The sequence below is a fragment of the Rutidosis leptorrhynchoides genome, chromosome 10 (assembly GCF_046630445.1).
Source record: "Rutidosis leptorrhynchoides isolate AG116_Rl617_1_P2 chromosome 10, CSIRO_AGI_Rlap_v1, whole genome shotgun sequence".
Lineage (NCBI taxonomy): Eukaryota > Viridiplantae > Streptophyta > Magnoliopsida > Asterales > Asteraceae > Rutidosis > Rutidosis leptorrhynchoides.
In genome coordinates this window covers 349,100,356-349,122,272 of record NC_092342.1, presented here as the reverse complement: position 1 = coordinate 349,122,272, position 21,917 = coordinate 349,100,356, and the positions used below count along the sequence as shown (strand labels likewise).

Sequence of the window (21,917 nt, the reverse complement as noted above, 5' to 3'; positions counted from 1 at the left end):
TAATATCCTATTGTTTAAAAGTGAGTTACAAGAATACATTTTTGAAGTATAATCTATATGGAACTATAGGTTAGCAATTAAGTACAATTCATTCTTAAAACACATATGTTATTGTTACTCTTTATTTTTATTGGTCGATTGGTCGATATCGTTATGAAAATGTGTATACTTAAGATATTAAGGAGTATGTTATAATTCAGTAGGCTTATAACTACCTTTAGTGGTTTGATTCTTGATGTTATAATTCAGTAGGCTTATAACTACCTTTAGTGATTTGATTCTTGATTAAGAATACTAATAATGAAGTGTAAGAACAAAGATGATAATGGAGAGAAAGAAAGAAACACTTTGTAAGTGTGAGAAATGGTGCAAGTTTAATGCTTGCATTCATGGCTATTTATAGCAAAAATATCACAAGTTTAGGTAATACAATAATATTACTTTTGTGTATCAATAATTGACTATCCATTTATATATATATATATTTATATATTATAACACTCCCCCTTGGATATCAATTTTGTTTGTTGAAGATCAACTGTAAGTTACTGCCTCGTTAAAAACCTTGCTAAAGAAAACCCAGTGGGAAAAACTTTAGCTAAGGGAAAAAGAGTGCAGCATGGAGTTGAATCCCCCTCAAGTAGACATCGCTTCGGTTGTTACATCTTTTGAACATGTCTCATGCCAATGTTATAAACGTGTGTTCTGAAAATAGCAGTTGGAAGTGCTTTCGTGAAAAGATCAGCAGAGTTTTTGCTGGATTGAACATATCTCATTTCAATCTCGTTGTCCTTAATGAGATTTTGAGTGTATGAGAAGAATCTAGGAGGTATGTGTTTGGTTCGGTCACTTTTGATATACCCTTCTTTCATCTGTGCTATGCAAGCTGCATTATCTTCATAGATAATTGTTGGACTTTTATCGCGTTCTAGTCCACAAGAATCAGTAATGATTTGTGTCATTGATCTCAACCAAAAACATTCCCGAGTAGCTTCATGTAATGCAATCACTTCGGCATGATTTGATGATGTAGCAACAAGTGTTTGTTTTTGAGAACGCCATGATATTGCAGTACCTCCATTTAGGAATACATATCCAGTTTGAGATTTAGCTTTATGTGGATCAGATAAATAACCTGCATCAGCATAACCAACCAAATCTTGTTTTGATTCGTTAGAATAAAATAATCCTAAATCAGTAGTTCCTCGAAGGTATCGAAATATGTGTTTGATCCCATTCCAGTGTCTTTTGGTAGGAGCAGAGCTGAACCTTGCCAACAAATTAACTGCAAAAGAAATGTCAGGTCTTGTACAATTTGTAAGATACATAAGAGCTCCAATTGCACTAAGATATGGTACTTCTGGTCCAAGAATATCTTCATGATCTTCACATGGACGAAATGGATCAGTTTCAACATTGAGTGATCTAACAACCATAGGAGTACTTAATGGTTTTGCCTTGTCCATATTGAAACGTTTCAAAATCTTTTCAGTATATGTTGTTTGATGTACAAGTAAACCATTAGGCATATGCTCAATTTGTAAACCAAGGCAATACTTGGTTTTTCCGAGATCTTTCATTTCAAATTCTTTCTTTAGAAGTTGAATGGCTTCATAGATCTCTTTATTTGTACCTATGATGTTAAGATCATCAACATAAACAGCTATGATCACATATCCGGATGTTGTTTTCTTAATGAAAACACAAGGGCAAGTAAGGTTATTTGTATACCCTTTACTTATCAAGTAATCACTTAATCGGTTATACCACATACGTCCCGATTGTTTTAACCCATATAAAGATCTTTGTAATTTAATCGAATACATTTCTTTGGATTTTGCATTTGATGCTTCTGGTACCTTAAATCCTTCAGGTATCTTCATATATATATATATCACTATCAAGTGATCCATATAGGTAAGCAGTCACAACATCCATGAGATGCATTTCTAAATTTTTAGAAACTGCCAGGTGTAACGACCCGACCAAAACCGTTATTGACGGCGTCGTTAACTTAGGTCCCGTTGCGTGGTCGTAGTCCCTATATGAGACTCGTTTGACCAAAATTATGTCGCATTCATTTGAAAGGTACAAGACTTGCAAGTTTAGTTTACAAAACCGTTCGACAACAAGTCTAAGTTTACAAAAGTCATAAAGTATAAATGAAATAACTTGCGACATGATATAAGTTGAAAAACACCGTTGCTATAAATAGCGTAAATATGTAAACAAAAGTTTGAATCCAAAAGTGCTATCCCTAGCGTATGTATGTAAGTATGCTTGACCCCAAGCAAGAAATCAGAGTGTATGCATGTATGCTCGACTCCAAGCAAGTATGAGTGTACGCGGAAGCATGTATCAAATAGCCAAGTATGAACCTGAGAAACATATAGAAAACTGTCAACGAAAAACGTTGGTGAAATCATAGATGTATTTGTAAACGTTGTTTTTGAACCACAAGATTTAGTATTCCCATAGTTGATTATCAAAATCGTTTGCATTCCAAAAGTATTGTTCGCGAGCACCCAATTATCAAGACTTAACGTTTCCCTCCATTGAACCCCATCACTATAGTGTTAGAACATACACTGTTTCTCAAAAATATATTTCACCCGTAGACGGTAGCGAACCGTCCGTAGTGAGGGTTTGTCAAACCCGTATGGCCACACAATATAAGTTCTCGCTTACACCCTGCAAGTGTAACTAATGATAATCGAATTGAGGATTTTTGTTCTAACTCGCTGTGGAATGTTTGTTTTCCTTGTACTTGTGTTCAAAGTATAAAAGTAAGTAGCACCAAATGTAACAAAGTATATGTTTCTCAGCCCACAATTTAAAGTATAAAAAGTTGTTGAAAAGGTGGGACTATGATCTCACCTCGAGTGCACGAGTATAAAAGTACTTCAACAAGTAAACGTGTGCATGAAAGTTGCTTAGCCTTGACCTAAACAAGTAAGTTATATCAATTAACCGGTTACGACACAAGGTCGGGTGAAATGTGTTCAATTAGTCCTATGGCTCGTTACGACTCGATTAAGTATAGCATGTGAATCACGTTGTCAAGTTTCATACAAGAAACAAGTATAAAAGCATGTTAGAATGATTGTATAAAAGTTTGGTTAAGTTTGACTAAAAGTCAAACTTGGTCAAAGTCAACGAAAAAGTCAACACGTTCGGGTTCGGTCCCGAACTATTTTTCTGAGGTTTTTATTCATATATAAGCATATTAGAACAAGTTTCATGTGAATCGGAGGTCGATAGCTAGTCAAACATTTCGCGTGAAATGCGCCAAAGTGAGCAGAATCTGGCCAGGCGATTCTGCGCGCCGCGCGGGGATGTGGCGCGCCGCGCCACTACCTGGCCAGAGAATTCTGGTCAGTTTTCAAAGTATGCACGAACCAAAACACAAACATTCACATTTTATGATCCGCAAACAATTAGAACATGTATTTTATATCATCGGAAAGCTATTTCGACAAGGAATACAACTAACCACATATCATTAATCAAAAACATCATTTACAATAACCGAAAACTCGTCAATTGATCAAGAAAGGTTTATTTTCAAAGTTTCAAGTTCGTAAAACGTATTTTATGATTCGGGAATCCAATTTACACATACGATATGCCGTTTTGAAGGTAATGAAGCATACATTACAACTAAGCACTTACTAATAACATTTCATGGCATTCGAAACATCAAAAGCTCGTTTTAAGTCTATCAAACCCTAACCAAAATCCGCAAAAATCAATATTCATGTTTTTGAAGTTTCCTTAATCAACCTACGCATCAAAACGAAGCTAGTGATACTAGTAACACAATTAAAACATGCACTTTAACAATCTAACAACATTAACTCATCCAAAATCAAGGATTAAGCTAACCCATTTCAAATGTTCAAACTAGTTACTCAAAACAACGAATCGAGCAAACAAAACATATATTCATGTTATACACGAGCCATAGACACTAACTAACACAATTTCAAGTCAAAAACACGAATTTAAAGAAATCTAGAGTTTTAGAAATGTTACCCAAACGAGATGAAGTTTGTATCAAAATGTAGAGGATGAAGAGAGGATCACGAAAATGTAATCGGATTTGTTGTGAGCTTCCAAGATTGAATTTAGATGATGAATGATTGAATTGGGTGTTTGTGTGTGTGTTCTTGATAGAGAGAAAGAGAGAGAGGTGGAGGTGATTGAATGGAGGAGGGTGAAGGTTGACTAGTTGACCTAGTCATCTCTTTGCCCTCTTGGCAAGTTTAGTCCCTCAAGTTTCAAAGCGGGTGCGGGAATTAACCAAACGAATATTTTTAAAACGCTCGAGTAAACGGGTGATGTCAAAATTAAATAGCGGGAATATAATGAACGTTACTCACGGAAACTATTAATTTAAATACGAAAGATTTTTTTTAAAAAAAAAAAGACGGTGTTAAAATTAAATTTAACGGAAAAACACGGGATGTTACATTATCCACACCTCAAAAGAAATTTCGTCCCGAAATTTAGTTGGAAGTAGTAGTCGTTGAATCTTCCTCGAGATCTTGTGTTGCCAATTCTACGAATGAGGGAGAAGTACGTTCTAAGGTATTTCAACGAATTTTGACGGTCGGGATCATGTGTTGTTTTAAGGTTTGGCTTCACGATTTATGGTTTCAACCGGTCCTCCTAGGAAGTGAGGGTTATCGTCGATAGTGAGTTCATCAAAGGAGATAACAAGTTCTCGTTTCGCAAAACACGTCTTTGAGTTGATACATCGAATGTAGGATAAACGGAGACCCAAAATGAGTCGGAAAAGTCTAAACGGTTAGCGACGGGTCCAAAACACCCCAAGAATTTAAAGGATCAAAGTATCGCGGATTTAGCTTCCTACGTTTCCCGAAATGGATTGTACCTTTCCAAGGTGCGACTCTTAACGTGACGCGGTTTCCCACGCGGAATTTGAAATGTTTACGTCTAACATCGGCGTAGCTCTTGGTGATTACGAGTCGCGTAGGGTTTTGCCTGAATATGAATAAATTTTCTCGGTTGTTCATGAATAACCTCGGCCCCGGTGAATTGGTCATCGTTTACTTGGTTCGACAAAGGAGAATGACGTTTCCGGTCACATGTGGTTTCAAAAGGAGTGACGTTAAAACTCGAATGAAAATCATTGTAGTATGAGGATTCGGTTAAGGAAAATACTTTTCTCAAGTAAATTTGAAGTTGGTAATACAAATTCGTATTATGGTTTTCAAGACTTAAATCGTATGTTTGTTCGGTCCGTCGGGTTGTGGATGGTACGCGGTACCCATGTCTAAACGTGGTCCCGAGGCTTTTTGTGAGGCACTCCGAAGTCTACGGAGTACATTCCGTAAGGTATATTTAGACAAGTTTGTTAGGACAAGTTTCTCAAGAAAATTCGCGTAGCGAAAGATTTATCAGTTTCCAAAAACGTTCGTCGGGGCAAGTCCTCATCGGTTTCTGAAAGAAAAACGTTCGTCGGAACTATTCACCCTCGAGGTGAATACTAGTATAACGTGGAGAGTCTCTCTCCATTGGGAATTTAGAATAAGGACCTCCTGAACCGGAAGTACGAGGGTGATGCAAAAGAAGTTTCCGCCTCGGTGCGAGCATAACGAGTAAATCGTAATTAGTCAATAAGACTGTGCGAGGACGAGATAGTATACACGTGTAACATACGGTTGAAGTCGAGAGGAATCGGTAATTCATTCGGAAGCATAAGTATAGTTCGACAAAAGTCGAAGGGGTGTCCCCGGTATGGTTGTTATCAATATTCTCGGAGTTTTCGGATGTCCAAACATGAAAGGATGAAGTCATGTACATGGCACATGGTGGTGTTTAGGTTGATCGAGTCTAACCACCATCACGCGTCACTAGAACTTTGGTATGTCTTACCGTAATATAACTACGTTGATCGAGTGTAGTTATATTATGCTAACTCATACCTCCATTCCCACATCACTCCATAGACTCAAGTTCGTGTCATCGCGAAAATCTAAAATGAACAAAATGTAACGACGTCTCAAACGTGACTCGTATTAAATCGAAATAGTTTCTACAACTCTAAAGAAGCGTTTCCCCGCGGGAAGAGTATAAATGATTGTTAACGTCAAATCGGTTCGATTCAAACAATAATGTATTTAGGTATAAAAAGAGTAACGAGTCATGATAACAAGTAGTACGCAACCGTAGCGATAAATAGTGATGACGATACTCATCTAGAGTAGTGATGGTAGTAACACTAAAAAGTAGATAGTAAGAAACACCAGTGGGAAACCGATAGTAAGTTGAAACGGTGGCAAATAACAATCCGGGAGACAGAGTTCCCGAACGAGTGTGACTAACGAAGTCGTCGTCATCCATACGTGTATGAATCATGAATTTACGTGTGTTACCAAAAAGTGGCGGAATACGAATTCGTATGATGAAGGTTGGGTACCATTAAAAAGTTTGCCTAAGAATGATTCAAGTATAATGCACAAGTATTCAAGTAAGTGCTATCTATAGCAAATGTATGTCAGAATGCAATGACTAACTATCCGGCTGTAGTCTAGATTCACTAATGCGTCCTAACGACTCTGTCAGACACACTAATGCATATCCTAGTTCCCTACAACCAACGCTCTGATACCATCTGTAACGACCCGACCAAAACCGTTATTGACGGCGTCGTTAACTTAGGTCCCGTTGCGTGGTCGTAGTCCCTATATGAGACTCGTTTGACCAAAATTATGTCGCATTCATTTGAAAGGTACAAGACTTGCAAGTTTAGTTTACAAAACCGTTCGACAACAAGTCTAAGTTTACAAAAGTCATAAAGTATAAATGAAATAACTTGCGACATGATATAAGTTGAAAAACACCGTTGCTATAAATAGCGTAAATATGTAAACAAAAGTTTGAATCCAAAAGTGCTATCCCTAGCGTATGTATGTAAGTATGCTTGACCCCAAGCAAGAAATCAGAGTGTATGCATGTATGCTCGACTCCAAGCAAGTATGAGTGTACGCGGAAGCATGTATCAAATAGCCAAGTATGAACCTGAGAAACATATAGAAAACTGTCAACGAAAAACGTTGGTGAAATCATAGATGTATTTGTAAACGTTGTTTTTGAACCACAAGATTTAGTATTCCCATAGTTGATTATCAAAATCGTTTGCATTCCAAAAGTATTGTTCGCGAGCACCCAATTATCAAGACTTAACGTTTCCCTCCATTGAACCCCATCACTATAGTGTTAGAACATACACTGTTTCTCAAAAATATATTTCACCCGTAGACGGTAGCGAACCGTCCGTAGTGAGGGTTTGTCAAACCCGTATGGCCACACAATATAAGTTCTCGCTTACACCCTGCAAGTGTAACTAATGATAATCGAATTGAGGATTTTTGTTCTAACTCGCTGTGGAATGTTTGTTTTCCTTGTACTTGTGTTCAAAGTATAAAAGTAAGTAGCACCAAATGTAACAAAGTATATGTTTCTCAGCCCACAATTTAAAGTATAAAAAGTTGTTGAAAAGGTGGGACTATGATCTCACCTCGAGTGCACGAGTATAAAAGTACTTCAACAAGTAAACGTGTGCATGAAAGTTGCTTAGCCTTGACCTAAACAAGTAAGTTATATCAATTAACCGGTTACGACACAAGGTCGGGTGAAATGTGTTCAATTAGTCCTATGGCTCGTTACGACTCGATTAAGTATAGCATGTGAATCACGTTGTCAAGTTTCATACAAGAAACAAGTATAAAAGCATGTTAGAATGATTGTATAAAAGTTTGGTTAAGTTTGACTAAAAGTCAAACTTGGTCAAAGTCAACGAAAAAGTCAACACGTTCGGGTTCGGTCCCGAACTATTTTTCTGAGGTTTTTATTCATATATAAGCATATTAGAACAAGTTTCATGTGAATCGGAGGTCGATAGCTAGTCAAACATTTCGCGTGAAATGCGCCAAAGTGAGCAGAATCTGGCCAGGCGATTCTGCGCGCCGCGCGGGGATGTGGCGCGCCGCGCCACTACCTGGCCAGAGAATTCTGGTCAGTTTTCAAAGTATGCACGAACCAAAACACAAACATTCACATTTTATGATCCGCAAACAATTAGAACATGTATTTTATATCATCGGAAAGCTATTTCGACAAGGAATACAACTAACCACATATCATTAATCAAAAACATCATTTACAATAACCGAAAACTCGTCAATTGATCAAGAAAGGTTTATTTTCAAAGTTTCAAGTTCGTAAAACGTATTTTATGATTCGGGAATCCAATTTACACATACGATATGCCGTTTTGAAGGTAATGAAGCATACATTACAACTAAGCACTTACTAATAACATTTCATGGCATTCGAAACATCAAAAGCTCGTTTTAAGTCTATCAAACCCTAACCAAAATCCGCAAAAATCAATATTCATGTTTTTGAAGTTTCCTTAATCAACCTACGCATCAAAACGAAGCTAGTGATACTAGTAACACAATTAAAACATGCACTTTAACAATCTAACAACATTAACTCATCCAAAATCAAGGATTAAGCTAACCCATTTCAAATGTTCAAACTAGTTACTCAAAACAACGAATCGAGCAAACAAAACATATATTCATGTTATACACGAGCCATAGACACTAACTAACACAATTTCAAGTCAAAAACACGAATTTAAAGAAATCTAGAGTTTTAGAAATGTTACCCAAACGAGATGAAGTTTGTATCAAAATGTAGAGGATGAAGAGAGGATCACGAAAATGTAATCGGATTTGTTGTGAGCTTCCAAGATTGAATTTAGATGATGAATGATTGAATTGGGTGTTTGTGTGTGTGTTCTTGATAGAGAGAAAGAGAGAGAGGTGGAGGTGATTGAATGGAGGAGGGTGAAGGTTGACTAGTTGACCTAGTCATCTCTTTGCCCTCTTGGCAAGTTTAGTCCCTCAAGTTTCAAAGCGGGTGCGGGAATTAACCAAATGAATATTTTTAAAACGCTCGAGTAAACGGGTGATGTCAAAATTAAATAGCGGGAATATAATGAACGTTACTCACGGAAACTATTAATTTAAATACGAAAGATTTTGTTTAAAAAAAAAAAAGACGGTGTTAAAATTAAATTTAACGGAAAAACACGGGATGTTACACCAGGCTGATTAAGTACCTAAAAGTAATTGCATCCATAACAGGGGAATAAGTTTCTTCATAATCAATTCCCGGTCTTTGAGAAAAACCTTGAGCTACAAGTCTAGCTTTATACCTTGTAACTTCATTTTTCTCATTTCTTTTTCGGATAAAAATCCATCTGTATCCTACAGGTTTCACATCTTTAGGAGTGAGAATGATGGATCCGAAAACTTTTCTTTTATTGAGTGATTCTAATTCAGCTCGTATTGCTTCTTTCCATTGAGCCCAATCATGTCTATTTTGACATTCAACCATAGATGTTGGTTCTGGATCATCATCATTATTCATGATGTCATATGCAACATTAAATGAAAATTTCTCATCAAGATTTTTCATTTCATTTCGGTTCCATAATATTTTTGAATATGCATAATTGATTGCAATTTCTGTATTGACATCATCAATCTCCTCTGCAGTAGGAGTACTGATTTGTGGTTCTTCTTGAACACTTTCTTTTACTTCATTATCAGCTGATTTTCTTTTTCGAGGATTTTTATCTTTTGAACCAATTGGTCTTCCACGTTTCTGACGTGGCAAAGATTCATGAGTGACGTTATTGCCAGCTTTTGGAATTTCAATTCGAGCTGGAGTATTTACTGCTGGTATATATGATTTTGTCACCGTTTTTGTATCTGTAAATGCATCAGGCAATTGATTTGCAAGTTCTTGTATATGCATTATCTTTTGAACTTCTGTCTCGCATTCTTTTGTGCGAGGATCAAGATACTTTAATTGAGGTTCACACCATGAAACATCATTTTCTTTATTTTTCATTTCTCCCCCTAATCTAGGGAACAATGTTTCATTAAAATGACAATCAGCAAAACGTGCTGTAAAAACGTCACCTGTCATAGGTTCAATATACCTTAATATTGAAGATGTTTCATATCCAACATATATTCCCAACCTCCTTTGAGGACCCATTTTTGTACGTTGTGGTGTCGCAATTGGAACATACACTGCACAATCAAATGTTCTAAGATGGGAAATATTTGGCTCTTGACCAAAAGCAAGTTGTAGGGGGGAATATTTATGACTTGCACTTGGTCTGATGCGAATCAATGCAGCAGCATGTAAAATTGCATGACCCCATATAGATACAGGGAGTTTTGTTCTCATTATCAATGGTCTAGCGATTGACTGTAAATGTTTAATCAATGACTCGGCTAAACCATTTTGTGTATGCACATGAGCAACAGAATGTTCAACAACAATTCCTATAGACATGCAATAGTCATTAAATGCTTGAGATGTAAATTCACCAGCATTATCAAGTCTCACCCTTTTAATGGTGTAATCAGGAAAATGAGCTCTCAATTTAATAATTTGGGCAAGAAATTTTGCAAATGCCACATTACGGCTTGATAACAGACAAACATGAGACCATCTGCTAGATGCGTCTATTAGAACCATGAAATATCTAAATGGTCCACATGGTGGATGAATTGGTCCACATATATCACCTTGAATTCTTTCAAGAAACATTGGTGATTCTTTCTCAACCTTAAGTGGTGAGGGTCTAGTTATCAATTTTCCAAGAGAGCAAGATGTACATGGAACCATTGTATCATGATGGATTTTTCTATCCTTTAGTGGATGTCCATGAGTACATTCAATAATCCTTTTCATCATTGTTGATCCTGGATGGCCTAATCTGTTATGCCATAAACTGAATACACCAGGATCAATATATTTTTCGTTAACTACCATATGTATTTCTGGTACATTTATATGTGTATAATGTAATCCAGAACTAAGTCTTGGCAGTTTTTCAACCACATGACTCTTGTCAGTGATACTTAAATATTTCTCATTTTCTGTTGTCACTGACTGATAATCATACCCGTTAAGGTATATGTCGGAGAAACTCAATAAATTTCTGCTTGACTTGGGAGAAAATAAGGCATCATTTATTAAAAATTTTGTACCATTTGGTAGTATGAAATTTGCCTTTCCTATCCCTTTTATCAAGTTAGCAGGTCCTGATATTGTATGTATAGTTCCTTCCGTTGGTTTTAGATCAATAAAATATTTCTCGGATTTAAGTATAGTGTGTGTAGTTCCACTGTCTGCTATACAGAGATCTCCACCACTTGATTGATGTTGTATTCCAGCAAAATTCATATTGAACTTCATATATAAGAAATAAATAGTGAGTACATTAATATTACACAATATTTTAAACGCAAATAGATAGTACTGAAACATTTAGCAAACATAATGACAAAGACAGACGATATTAAATCGTTTATTTTTCGAAAGACACACAACTTAAACATTCAAGAAATCTTCATATAAATCAGATGGTTTCTCAGTGACTGTTGGATCGACGTTATCCACAAAGTTTACTTCCTTTTCTTTATCTTTCAGCGAATCCTGATACATCTTAACAAGATGTTTAGATGTTCGGCAAGTATTAGCCCAGTGGCCCATTCTACCACATCTGTAGCAAGATTCTTCAGAATTTTTAGAAGAATTTTCTTCAACATCTTGTTTAGTGGGCTTGTTTTGTGGTTGATATTTATATTTTCGTGGATTATTATTTCTTTGACCACCACGGCCACGACCACGACCACGTCCTCGCCCATTACCATTACCATAAGGATGGTTTCTACCATAGTTATGGCTTTTGGCATGATGATGGTGATGGTTATTATAACCACGACCTTGCCCGCGTCCTTGTCCCTGTTTATAATTATTTGCAGTATTTGCTTCAGGGATTGCAAGTGTACCAGTAGGACGGGATTGCTGATTTTTCATTAATAGCTCATCATTTTGCTCTGCAACTAAGAGATATGAATTAAGTTCAGGATATGTTTTGAACTTTAGCATTCTCAAATTTCTTTGCACTGTGTTGTTTGCAGCATTCATTGTGGAGAAAGTTTTCTCCATCATGTCTGCATCACTTATTTCATGTCCACAGAATTTAAGTTGTGAACATGTATTATACAGAGCTGAGCTATATTCATTTACTTTCTTAAAGTCTTGGAACCTTAATGTTCTCCATTGTTCCATAGCAGCTGGAAGTAAAATTTCTCTTTGATTATTGAATCTGCTTTTGAGACCTTCCCATAAAACATGGGGATCTTCTACAGTCACATAATTATTTTGTAAGCATTCATCAATATGTTGATGAATAAAGCAACATGCCGTTGCTTGTTCTTTTTCAGAACAAGTGTTGTTTTCATTTATGGCTTCAAGAATGCCCATTGATTTAAGATGCATTTTTACTTTTATAACCCATGGCATGTAGTTGTTTCCAGTTGATTCTAAAGGAGTAAATTTAAGCTTTTCCAGATTCGACATTTTCTATTAAAACAAACAACATGATAAATTATAGTCACTTTATATTCATAAGTATATAAACATTAAACATAAATTTAATATAACATAAATGATAAGTAGGTGACAGTGTCGACCATATGTAAGCAATCATTAATAAATGTTATATAACATAAATATAAATATTAGTAAACATAAATGATAATTAGGCGACAGTGTCGGCCATATAAATGTTAGATAATAGAAATATAAATGTTAGTAACATAAATGATAATTAGGCGACAGTGTCGGCCATATAAATGTTAGATAATAGAAATATAAATGTTAGTAACATAAATGATAATTAGGCGACAGTGTCGACCATATATTATTCAGGTGGTATAACCGACCATATATCATTTAGGTGGCATAGCCAACCATAATTAGTATTAAGATTATCATGCTGATAACGTGTTATAATTCAGTAGGCTTATAACTACCTTTAGTGGTTTGATTCTTGATGTTATAATTCAGTAGGCTTATAACTACCTTTAGTGATTTGATTCTTGATTAAGAATACTAATAATGAAGTGTAAGAACAAAGATGATAATGGAGAGAAAGAAAGAAACACTTTGTAAGTGTGAGAAATGGTGCAAGTTTAATGCTTGCATTCATGGCTATTTATAGCAAAAATATCACAAGTTTAGGTAATACAATAATATTACTTTTGTGTATCAATAATTGACTATCCATTTATATATATATATATTTATATATTATAACAGAGTAATATTTTTATACATTGCATATTCCTAATTACTCCGTATCACATAAGAAGGGAGTCATTTAATGATTTCAAAGACTTGAAGGGCTTAATTGTAAATTAGCCTCATCCAAATACTCCGTATAATCCAATCCAAAAGTGATGGTTAATTTTTCTTTACCAACAGGCCTCAAATGGCCTTCTCTTCCACCTTCAAACCTCTAAACCCCCAAATTCATCTTCATACCTTCACTCTGTGTAAGTACTCATTCAATCTTTCTTCTAATTTTAACAATTTCCCAAATGGGGTTCCCATTTTATCACCATGCAAACACTCAAAGCTCTCACCTTTTTTCCATATTTATGCACACATTAACACACACATAGAAACAAAAACATCAGCTGCAAATCAAGAAAATTCAAAACCATCAATGAGTAGAAGAATTATTGACAAAATTCATCAAGGGTTTTCTTATTCTGAGTATAAAGATGAAAACTTTGATAGAAAACCACAAGAAAATGACAACAGAGGTGTCAAAGTTAAACAGAAAGAAAATAATAAATATCCAAGAAACAATCTTGATTCAAGAAAGATGAGATATAATAATTCACAACATTTGGAAAATGCAGTTTCTGATGTGAAGGTGTTTAAAAAGCCCAAAAAAGGTAAACTTGAATCACCTGTAGCTATCCTTCGAATCGCTTTAGAACTTTGTTCAAAATTAGGGGATGTAATGGGTGCTATAGGAATTTTCGATTTAGCGAAAAGAGAAGGTATAAGTTTAGGACAATATCATTATGCTGTGATTTTGTATCTTTGTTCTTCAGCTGCTGTAGGTGTTGTTCAGCCTGCTAAAAGTGGGAAATCGGATACAAAATTGAATGATAATTCTGGAAAATTTGAAGAACTTGATGCTGGAATAGAATTCGAAACGGTTTTTCAGACGCTGGATGGATTGATCTGTTTGATAAATAATCATGAAAACTCAGTTGTTAGAAATGGAATAAAAGTAGGTAATAATGTTAAAGAATATGCACTCAAAAGAGGTTTTGAAATCTACAAAGAAATGGTATCTGATGAAGTCCCAATGAACGAAGCAATTTTGACATCTTTAGCTAGAATGGCAATGTCAAGAAACGATGGTGACATGGCGTTTGATATGGTCAAACATATGAAACGTTTAGGGATAAATCCTAGATTACGATCATATGGTCCTGCATTAACAGTTTTTTGTAACAATGGGGATCTTGAAAAAGCATTTGAGGTTGAAGAACATATGTTGTCTCATGGTGTATACCCAGAAGAACCCGAATTGGAATTACTTCTTAAAGTGAGTATAGAAACTAATAGAAGTGATAAAGTTTATTACTTGTTGCATAAACTACGAACGGGTGTAAGAAAAGTGTTACCTTCTGTTGCAGATTTGATAGAAAAATGGTTTAAAAGCAAAACTGCTTCAAGAATTGGGAAAAGAAAATGGGATCAACGAGTGATTGATGAAGCGGTTGAAAGTGGTGGTGGAGGGTGGCATGGTCAAGGGTGGTTGGGTAACGGAAAATGGAATGTTGTGAAATCGTTTGTTGGATCAAATGGATTATGTAAATGTTGTGGTGAGAAACTTGCAACCATTGATCTTGATCCAGTTGAGACAGAAAAGTTTGCTGAATCAGTTGCGAAAATTGCTAAAGAAAGAGATAGACATTTAAACTTTGAGAAATTTCAAGTATGAATTAACACATTAGTATACTTTTTACTAAACATTAGTTACTGTTATAATGATAGTCTGTTTTGGTGTTTTGTAGAAATGGCTTGATTATTACGGACCTTTTGAAGCTGTTGTAGATGGGGCGAATGTTGGTCTTTTCAGCCAAAGAAAATTTAAACCATCTAAGGCAAGTTGTTTAATTTATGGGTCAAAACGCAAACATATGAAACTGGTCAGTCGATTTTATCCAAATTTCTTTTCTTTTTTATATTTTAGGTCAATACCATTTCAAATGGTATAAGGCAGATGCTACCTTCTAAGAAATGGCCATTAATTATCTTGCATAATAAGCGTATAAGTGGTTATGATATGGAGGACGGACAAAATAAGACGTTAATTGAGAAGTGGAAAACTGCTGATGCTCTTTATGCAACACCTACTGGCTCAAATGATGATTGGTAAGCTTCACTTCATTATACATATATACATATACATATAGATATATACGTATACATATCAATTAAAAACAATGCATTCTTATTATCAGGTACTGGTTATATGCGGCTATAAAATTTAGGTGCTTACTCGTAACGAATGATGAGATGAGAGACCATTTGTTTCAGCTCTTGGGGAATGATTTTTTTCCTAAATGGAAAGAAAGACATCAAGTGAGTGTTATATATTGTTGGTATGATGAAAAAAAGATCTTTTTTTTTTTCATCCATGTCATACTATAAAGTAATTTGATTTCCAAAGATTGAACTTTCTAAGAGATTCATATTTGTAACAGTTTCTTCGTAATTTCAGGTTCGGTTCCACTTTTCAGAAACGGGTCCTGTTTACCACATGCCACCTCCATGTTCGGTTGTGATTCAGGTTGGTTCTGTACTTTTCTGCCAATATAAAACCCGTTTGTAAAAGTCAGTCAACGGGTCAAACTTAGGATTGTTTGATGGAAGTCAGGATCAATCGTATAGTCAAATGTGGTCAACACTTTAAACCTGGTTAAACTGGAAGTATTTGAGCTAAACCACATTTAAGTTAACAGAATCATGCGGTTGTATAAGTTTTTAGGTTAACTGAAAGATATAGATACATTGATAATCTTTTTTTATACTGACCAGGAGTCGAGTAAAGGCCATTGGCATATTCCTCGTGCATCTGATCAAGATTCTGAAGAAGAAAGAGTGTGGTTATGTGTTACCCGTGATAATAAGTCAACTAAAGGTAGCCAAAAATCCATCACAGTAACCAAAGGTAAACCATCAAGTTTGATCTGAGTGTTTTTAGAGGTAGCTGGATGGGCGGGTCATGCGGGTTGAGCAATGAATTAAAACGAGTTAAAATTTTCTACATCTTCTTGATTGAGCTATATATGAAATACTTACCAAATTTAATACTTGTATCACCAGAATTAGGGCGAAAAGGCCTTACGGGAGATGAATCTGGCACCGAAGTGCAACTAAATACACAATTGTCAAAAGATGGCAGACATGGGATCCATAAACATTCACCTCAAGAAATCACTCAAAGTATCAAAGAAATTATGTTTTCAACTCGTCCTGTAAATCAACATACAATTTTGACTCGAATCACAGCAGCAGAGAAACTTGGTAACGATGTAATAGATTTCCAAATTTGAAATTATATGGGTTAATAAACACTTTACTGAGTTCATACGAGTTGAAACAAATTTTGTTCGATCCTAAATGATTCGGGAGTTTTTATTTCGTACCCGTATTGAGTTCGAGTTCAACCAAATTTTGTTCGAACTTGTTTAAACTGTATACACAGGTTCACCCAAAGTTTTATCCAACACGTTCAGACTCATGACAAAGATATTAGGATCATACAATGTCACAATGGAAGAGAGGGAGAGTGACCATTTTACTATCTTTATTTAACTAATTTTAATCAAATTTAATCCAATCTAATATTAAGTTGAATCACAATACCCAATCATTATTTAAAGAGATTAATAGAGATATTTTTAAGATACTGTTACGGACATATGTGTAGGGTAAAAACAAGTAATAGGGCTAAACTGAAATTTGTGTAAAGGAAAAAACAAAGAAAATCACTAGTTCTACCCACATCGTGTGTTGATACAAGTAACAGAATATATTTAAAAGCTATTCGGATTGCTTTTATTATCAAGCCTAGTAACGTGGGCTTATGATCCAAGTGGAGGTATTTTAAGATCATTGAATGATCATAAAGCCCAACTATTGAATCCAACAATAACTTTCATAATACTTTTTGTTTTTATGAAATGGTATCCGATGTTTTTATGAAATGGTATCCGATGAAGTCCCAATGAATGAAGCAATTTTAACTTCTTTAGCTAGAATGGCAATGTCAAGAAACGATGGTGACATGGCGTTTGATATGGTCAAACATATGAAACATTTGCGGATAAATCCTAGATTACGATCATATGGTCCTGCTTTAACAGTTTTTTGCAACAATGGGGATTTTGAAAAAGCATTTGAGGTTGAAGAACATATGTTGTCTCATGGTGTATACCCAGAAGAACCCGAATTGGAATTACTTCTAAAAGTTAGTATAGAAACTAATAGAAGTGATAAAGTTTACTACTTGTTGCATAAACTACGAACGGGTTTGCGAAAAGTATTACCTTCAGTTGCGAAAATTGCTAAAGAAACAGATACATTTAAACTTTGAGAAATTTCAAGTATGAATAGCACATTAGTATACTTTTTAACCCAACTTTAGTGGTATAATTATAGGCTCATATGTAATATTTTTTGGTCTTTTGTAGAAATGGCTTGATTAATACGGACCGTTTGAAGCTGTTGTAGATGGGGTGAATGTTGGCCTTTTCAGCCAGAGATAGTTTAAACCATCTAAGGCAAGTTGTCTGGTTTATGGGTCAAAACATATGAAACGGGTCAGTCGGTTTAACCCAAATTGCTTTTTTTTTGGTCAATACCATTTCGAATGGTATCAGGCAGATGCTGCCTTCAAAGAAATGGCTATTATATATCTTGCATAACAAGCGTATAAGCGGTGATAATATGGTTGACGGACAGAATAAGATGTTAATCGAGAAGTGGAAAACTGCTGATGCTCTTTATGCAACACCTACTGGTTCAAATGATGATTGGTAAGCTTCATTTCATCGCCTTTTCTTGTTTTTTTTTTTCTTGATAAACTTGTCAACTGAAAAAAACGCATTGTTATTATCAGGTACTGGTTGTATGCGGCTATAAAATTTAAGTGCTTACTCGTAACTAACAATGAGATGAGATACCATTTGTTTCAGCACTTGGGGAATGATTTTTTTTCCTAAATGGAAAGAGAGACATCAAGTGAGTTTTATATCTACAGAGATTAAGATCTTTTATGTAATTTGATAGAAAATACAAATTATTACTGGTATTTCAAAAGCATATAATCATGTCGAAAAGCACATCCATACTCCTAGAGTCCTAGGTTGTTGGTATGATGAACAAAATGATCCTTTTTTTTTTTCGTCAAATCATGTCAGAATCTAAATAATTTGATTTTCAGAGATTGAAGTTTCTAAGAGTTTCATTTTAGTAACTATTTATTCATAATTTCAGGTTCGGTTCCACTTTTCAGAAACGGTTCCAGTGTACCACATGCCACCTCCATGTTCGGTTGTGATTCAGGTTGGTGTTACTCTTTTCTGCCAATATATGTTGATGTTGGATGAATGACAGTAGCTATAATCCGTGTTGTAAAAGTCAGTCAACGGGTCAAACTTATGATTATTTGATCGAGGTCGGGATTAATCGGTTATAGTCAAACGTGGTCAACTTCTAAACCTGCTTAAACTTGAAGTATTTGAACTAAACCACATTTGAGTTAACAGAATCATACAGTTGTATAAGTTATTAGGCTGACTGAAACATAAAGATAACATTTGATAATCGTTTTCATACTGACCAGGAGTCGAGTAAAGGCCATTGGCATATTCTTCTTGCATCCGAACAAGATTCTGAAGAGGAAAGAGTGTGGTTATGTATTACCCGTGACAAATCAAGTAAAGTTAGCCAAAAATCCATCAATATAAACACAGGTAAACCATCAAGTATGATCCAAGTGTTTTTAGAGGTAGTTGGATGGGCGGGTCATGTGGGTTGGACGATGGATCAAAACAAGTTCAGGTTGAAAGTCCAGCTGGCTTGGCCCCACGCCATTTTGTCCATTTTTTATACATGGATAACGCATCAATATGAATACATAAGAAATATTATCATGATAATATCTTAACCTTTAAATCTTGAAATAAAATGTTTTGAATGGTTGTATGACTAATGTATTAGAATTTGGGCGACTTTCAACACATTCGACACATTTGAAATTAAACACAAACCCACTCATAGGCAAACGGGTCAACAATTGCCACCTTTATTGTTTTGGAAAAAAAATATCTACTACAAGACCAGCGTGTTCTCTTCAATACCGTTACTATCTTGTACGGAGTACATTTTACTTGATTGAGTTGTATATGAAATACTTACCAATCTTAATACTTGTATGACCAGGTCCAGAATTAGAGCGAAAAGGCCTTTCGGGAGCTGATTCTAGCACTGAAGTGCAGTTATATGCACATTTGTCAAAAAATGGCAGACATGAAATCCAAAAACATGCACCTCAAGAAATCGCTAAAAGTATCAAAGAAATTATGTTTTCAATTCTTCCTGTAAATCAAAATACAGTTTTGACTCAGATCACAGCAGCAGAGAAACTTGGTGACAATGTAATAGATTTCCAAATTTGAAATTATATGGGTTAATTGACACTTTATTGAGTACGTACGAGTGGAAACAAATTTTGTTCGATCCTAAATGATTCGAGAGTTTTTATTTCGTACCCGTATTGAGTTCGAGTTCAACCAAATTTTGTTCGAACTTGTTTAAACTGTATATACAGGTTCACCCAAAATTTTATCCAACACGTTCAGACTCATGACAAAGATATTAGGATCATACAATGTCACAATGGAAGAGAGGGAGAGTGACCATTTTACTATCTTTATTTAACTAATCTTAATCAAAGGTAATCCAAGCTAATAATACGTTGAATCACAATACCCAATCATTACTTAAAGAGATTAATAAAGAGATTTTTAAGATACTGTTACCGACATATGTGTAGGGTAAAAACAAGTAACAGGATTAACTAAAATTTGTGTAAAGGAAAAAACAAAGAAAATCACTAGTTCTACCCACATCGTGTGTAGATAAAAGTAACAGAACATATTTAAAAGCTATTCGGATTACTTTAATTGCCAAGCCTAGTAACGTGGGCTTATGATTCAAGTGGAGGCATAAAACCCAAATAATGTGGATTAAGCATGTAACTCAAATTTCTAGAGAAGAAAGACCAATGCAAACTGCTCGGGATAAAGTCCAAATCATGTGGACTCAGCATTTAAACACTGATGTTGCAAAAAGAAACAATTCGAGCTAGTTATGAAGTCCAAATCATGTGGGCTTAGTTTTTTTATAACACTTTGTTTTTATGAAATGGTATCGGATGAAGTCCTAATGGCAAAACTGCTTCAAGAATTGGGAAACAAAAATGGGATCAACGGGTGATCGATGAAGCGGTTGAAAGTGGGGGTGGCGGGTGGCATGGTCAAGGGTAGTTGGGTAACAGAAAGTGGAACGGTCTGTAATAATCAAGGCATTTCTACAAAAAGACCAAAAATTATTACATATGACTATCCTTATAACAATAATGCTAAGTAAAAAGTATACGCATGTGCTTTTCATACTTAAAATTTCTCAAAGTTTAAATGTCTCTCTCTTTCTTTAGCGATTTTCGCAACTGATTCAGCAAATTTTTCTGCCTGTATTAGATCACGATCAATGGTTGCAAGTTTCTCACCACAACATTTACGTAATCCGTTTGGTTTTTTGTAACACTTTTTCTTTTTATGAAATGGTATCGGATGAAGTCCCAATGGCAAAACTGCTTCAAGAATTGGGAAACAAAAATGGGTTCATCGGGTGATCGATGAAGCGGTTGAAAGTGGGGGTGGCGGGTGGCATGGTCAAGGGTAGTTGGGTAACAGAAAGTGGAACGGTCCGTATTAATCAAGGCATTTCTACAAAAAGAACAAAACTTATTACATATGACTATCCTTATAACAATAATGCTAAGTAAAAAGTATATGCATGTGCTTTTCATACTTGAAATTTCTCAAAGTTTAAATGTCTCTCTCTTTCTTTAGCGATTTTCGCAACTGAATCAGCAAATTTTTCTGCCTCTATTAGATCACGATCAATGGTTGCAAGTTTCTCACCACAACATTTACATAATCCGTTTGGTTTTTTGTAGAAATGCCTTGATTATTACTTAACTGCTCGGGATAAAGTCCAAATCATGGGGCTCAGCATTTAAACTCTAATGGCGAAAAAAGAAACAACCCGAACTAGTTATGAAGTCCAAATCATGTGGGCTTAGCTTTTTACTCAAATTGATACATAACTAATGTGCAATCTATTCAATCCAATAATAACTTTCCACTGTTAGGACTTATAATACTTTTTGTTTTAATAAAATGGTATCTGATGAAGTCTTAATGAATGAAGCAATTCTGTACTTTTTCGAAAGCATATAATCATGTTGAAAATCACATCCACACTCCTAGGTTGTTGGTATGATGAAAAAAAAAATGATCTTTTTTTTTCTTCAAATCATGTCAGACTTAAAGTAATTTGATTTTCAGAGATTGAACTTTCTAAGAGTTTCACTTAAGTAACTAATTTATTCATAATATCAGGTTCGGTTCCACTTTTCAGAAACGGGTCCTGTTTACCACATACCACCTCCATGTTCGATTGTGATTCAAGTTGGTTCTGTACTTTTCTGCCAATATAAAACCCGTGTTGTAAAAGTCAGTCAATGGGTCAAACTTAGGATTATTTGATCGAAGTCGGGATTAATCGATCGTAGTCAAACGTGCTCAACATTATAAACCTGGTTAAACTTGAAGTATTTGAAC

General features: G+C 35.2%; 1 protein-coding gene and 1 pseudogene across 1 annotated transcript; both read left to right on the top strand.

The window, feature by feature from the left end:
* Positions 1–13,383: 13,383 nt before the first annotated feature.
* LOC139871930 (proteinaceous RNase P 1, chloroplastic/mitochondrial-like) lies at positions 13,384–16,650 on the top strand. Its single transcript, XM_071859684.1, has 7 exons — positions 13,384–14,932; positions 15,012–15,101; positions 15,191–15,372; positions 15,462–15,582; positions 15,722–15,790; positions 16,039–16,171; positions 16,327–16,650. The coding sequence occupies exons 1-7, from the start codon at positions 13,403–13,405 to the stop codon at positions 16,554–16,556; spliced, it is 2,355 nt and encodes a 784-aa protein (XP_071715785.1). The 5' UTR covers positions 13,384–13,402; the 3' UTR covers positions 16,557–16,650.
* A 559-nt stretch (positions 16,651–17,209) lies between these two features.
* LOC139871473 (proteinaceous RNase P 1, chloroplastic/mitochondrial-like) lies at positions 17,210–19,691 on the top strand (annotated as a pseudogene).
* Positions 19,692–21,917: the final 2,226 nt, after the last annotated feature.

What these genes read in the sequence shown, in the direction of transcription:
- LOC139871930 (XM_071859684.1), top strand. Translation starts at nt 13,403, where the DNA reads ATGGCCTTCTCTTCCACCTTCAAACCTCTAAACCCCCAAATTCATCTT. An exon ending in ACTGGCTCAAATGATGATTG is followed by an intron (nt 15,373 to 15,461) that starts GTAAGCTTCACT and finishes TCTTATTATCAG; the next exon opens with GTACTGGTTATATGCGGCTA. An exon ending in AATGGAAAGAAAGACATCAA is followed by an intron (nt 15,583 to 15,721) that starts GTGAGTGTTATA and finishes TCGTAATTTCAG; the next exon opens with GTTCGGTTCCACTTTTCAGA.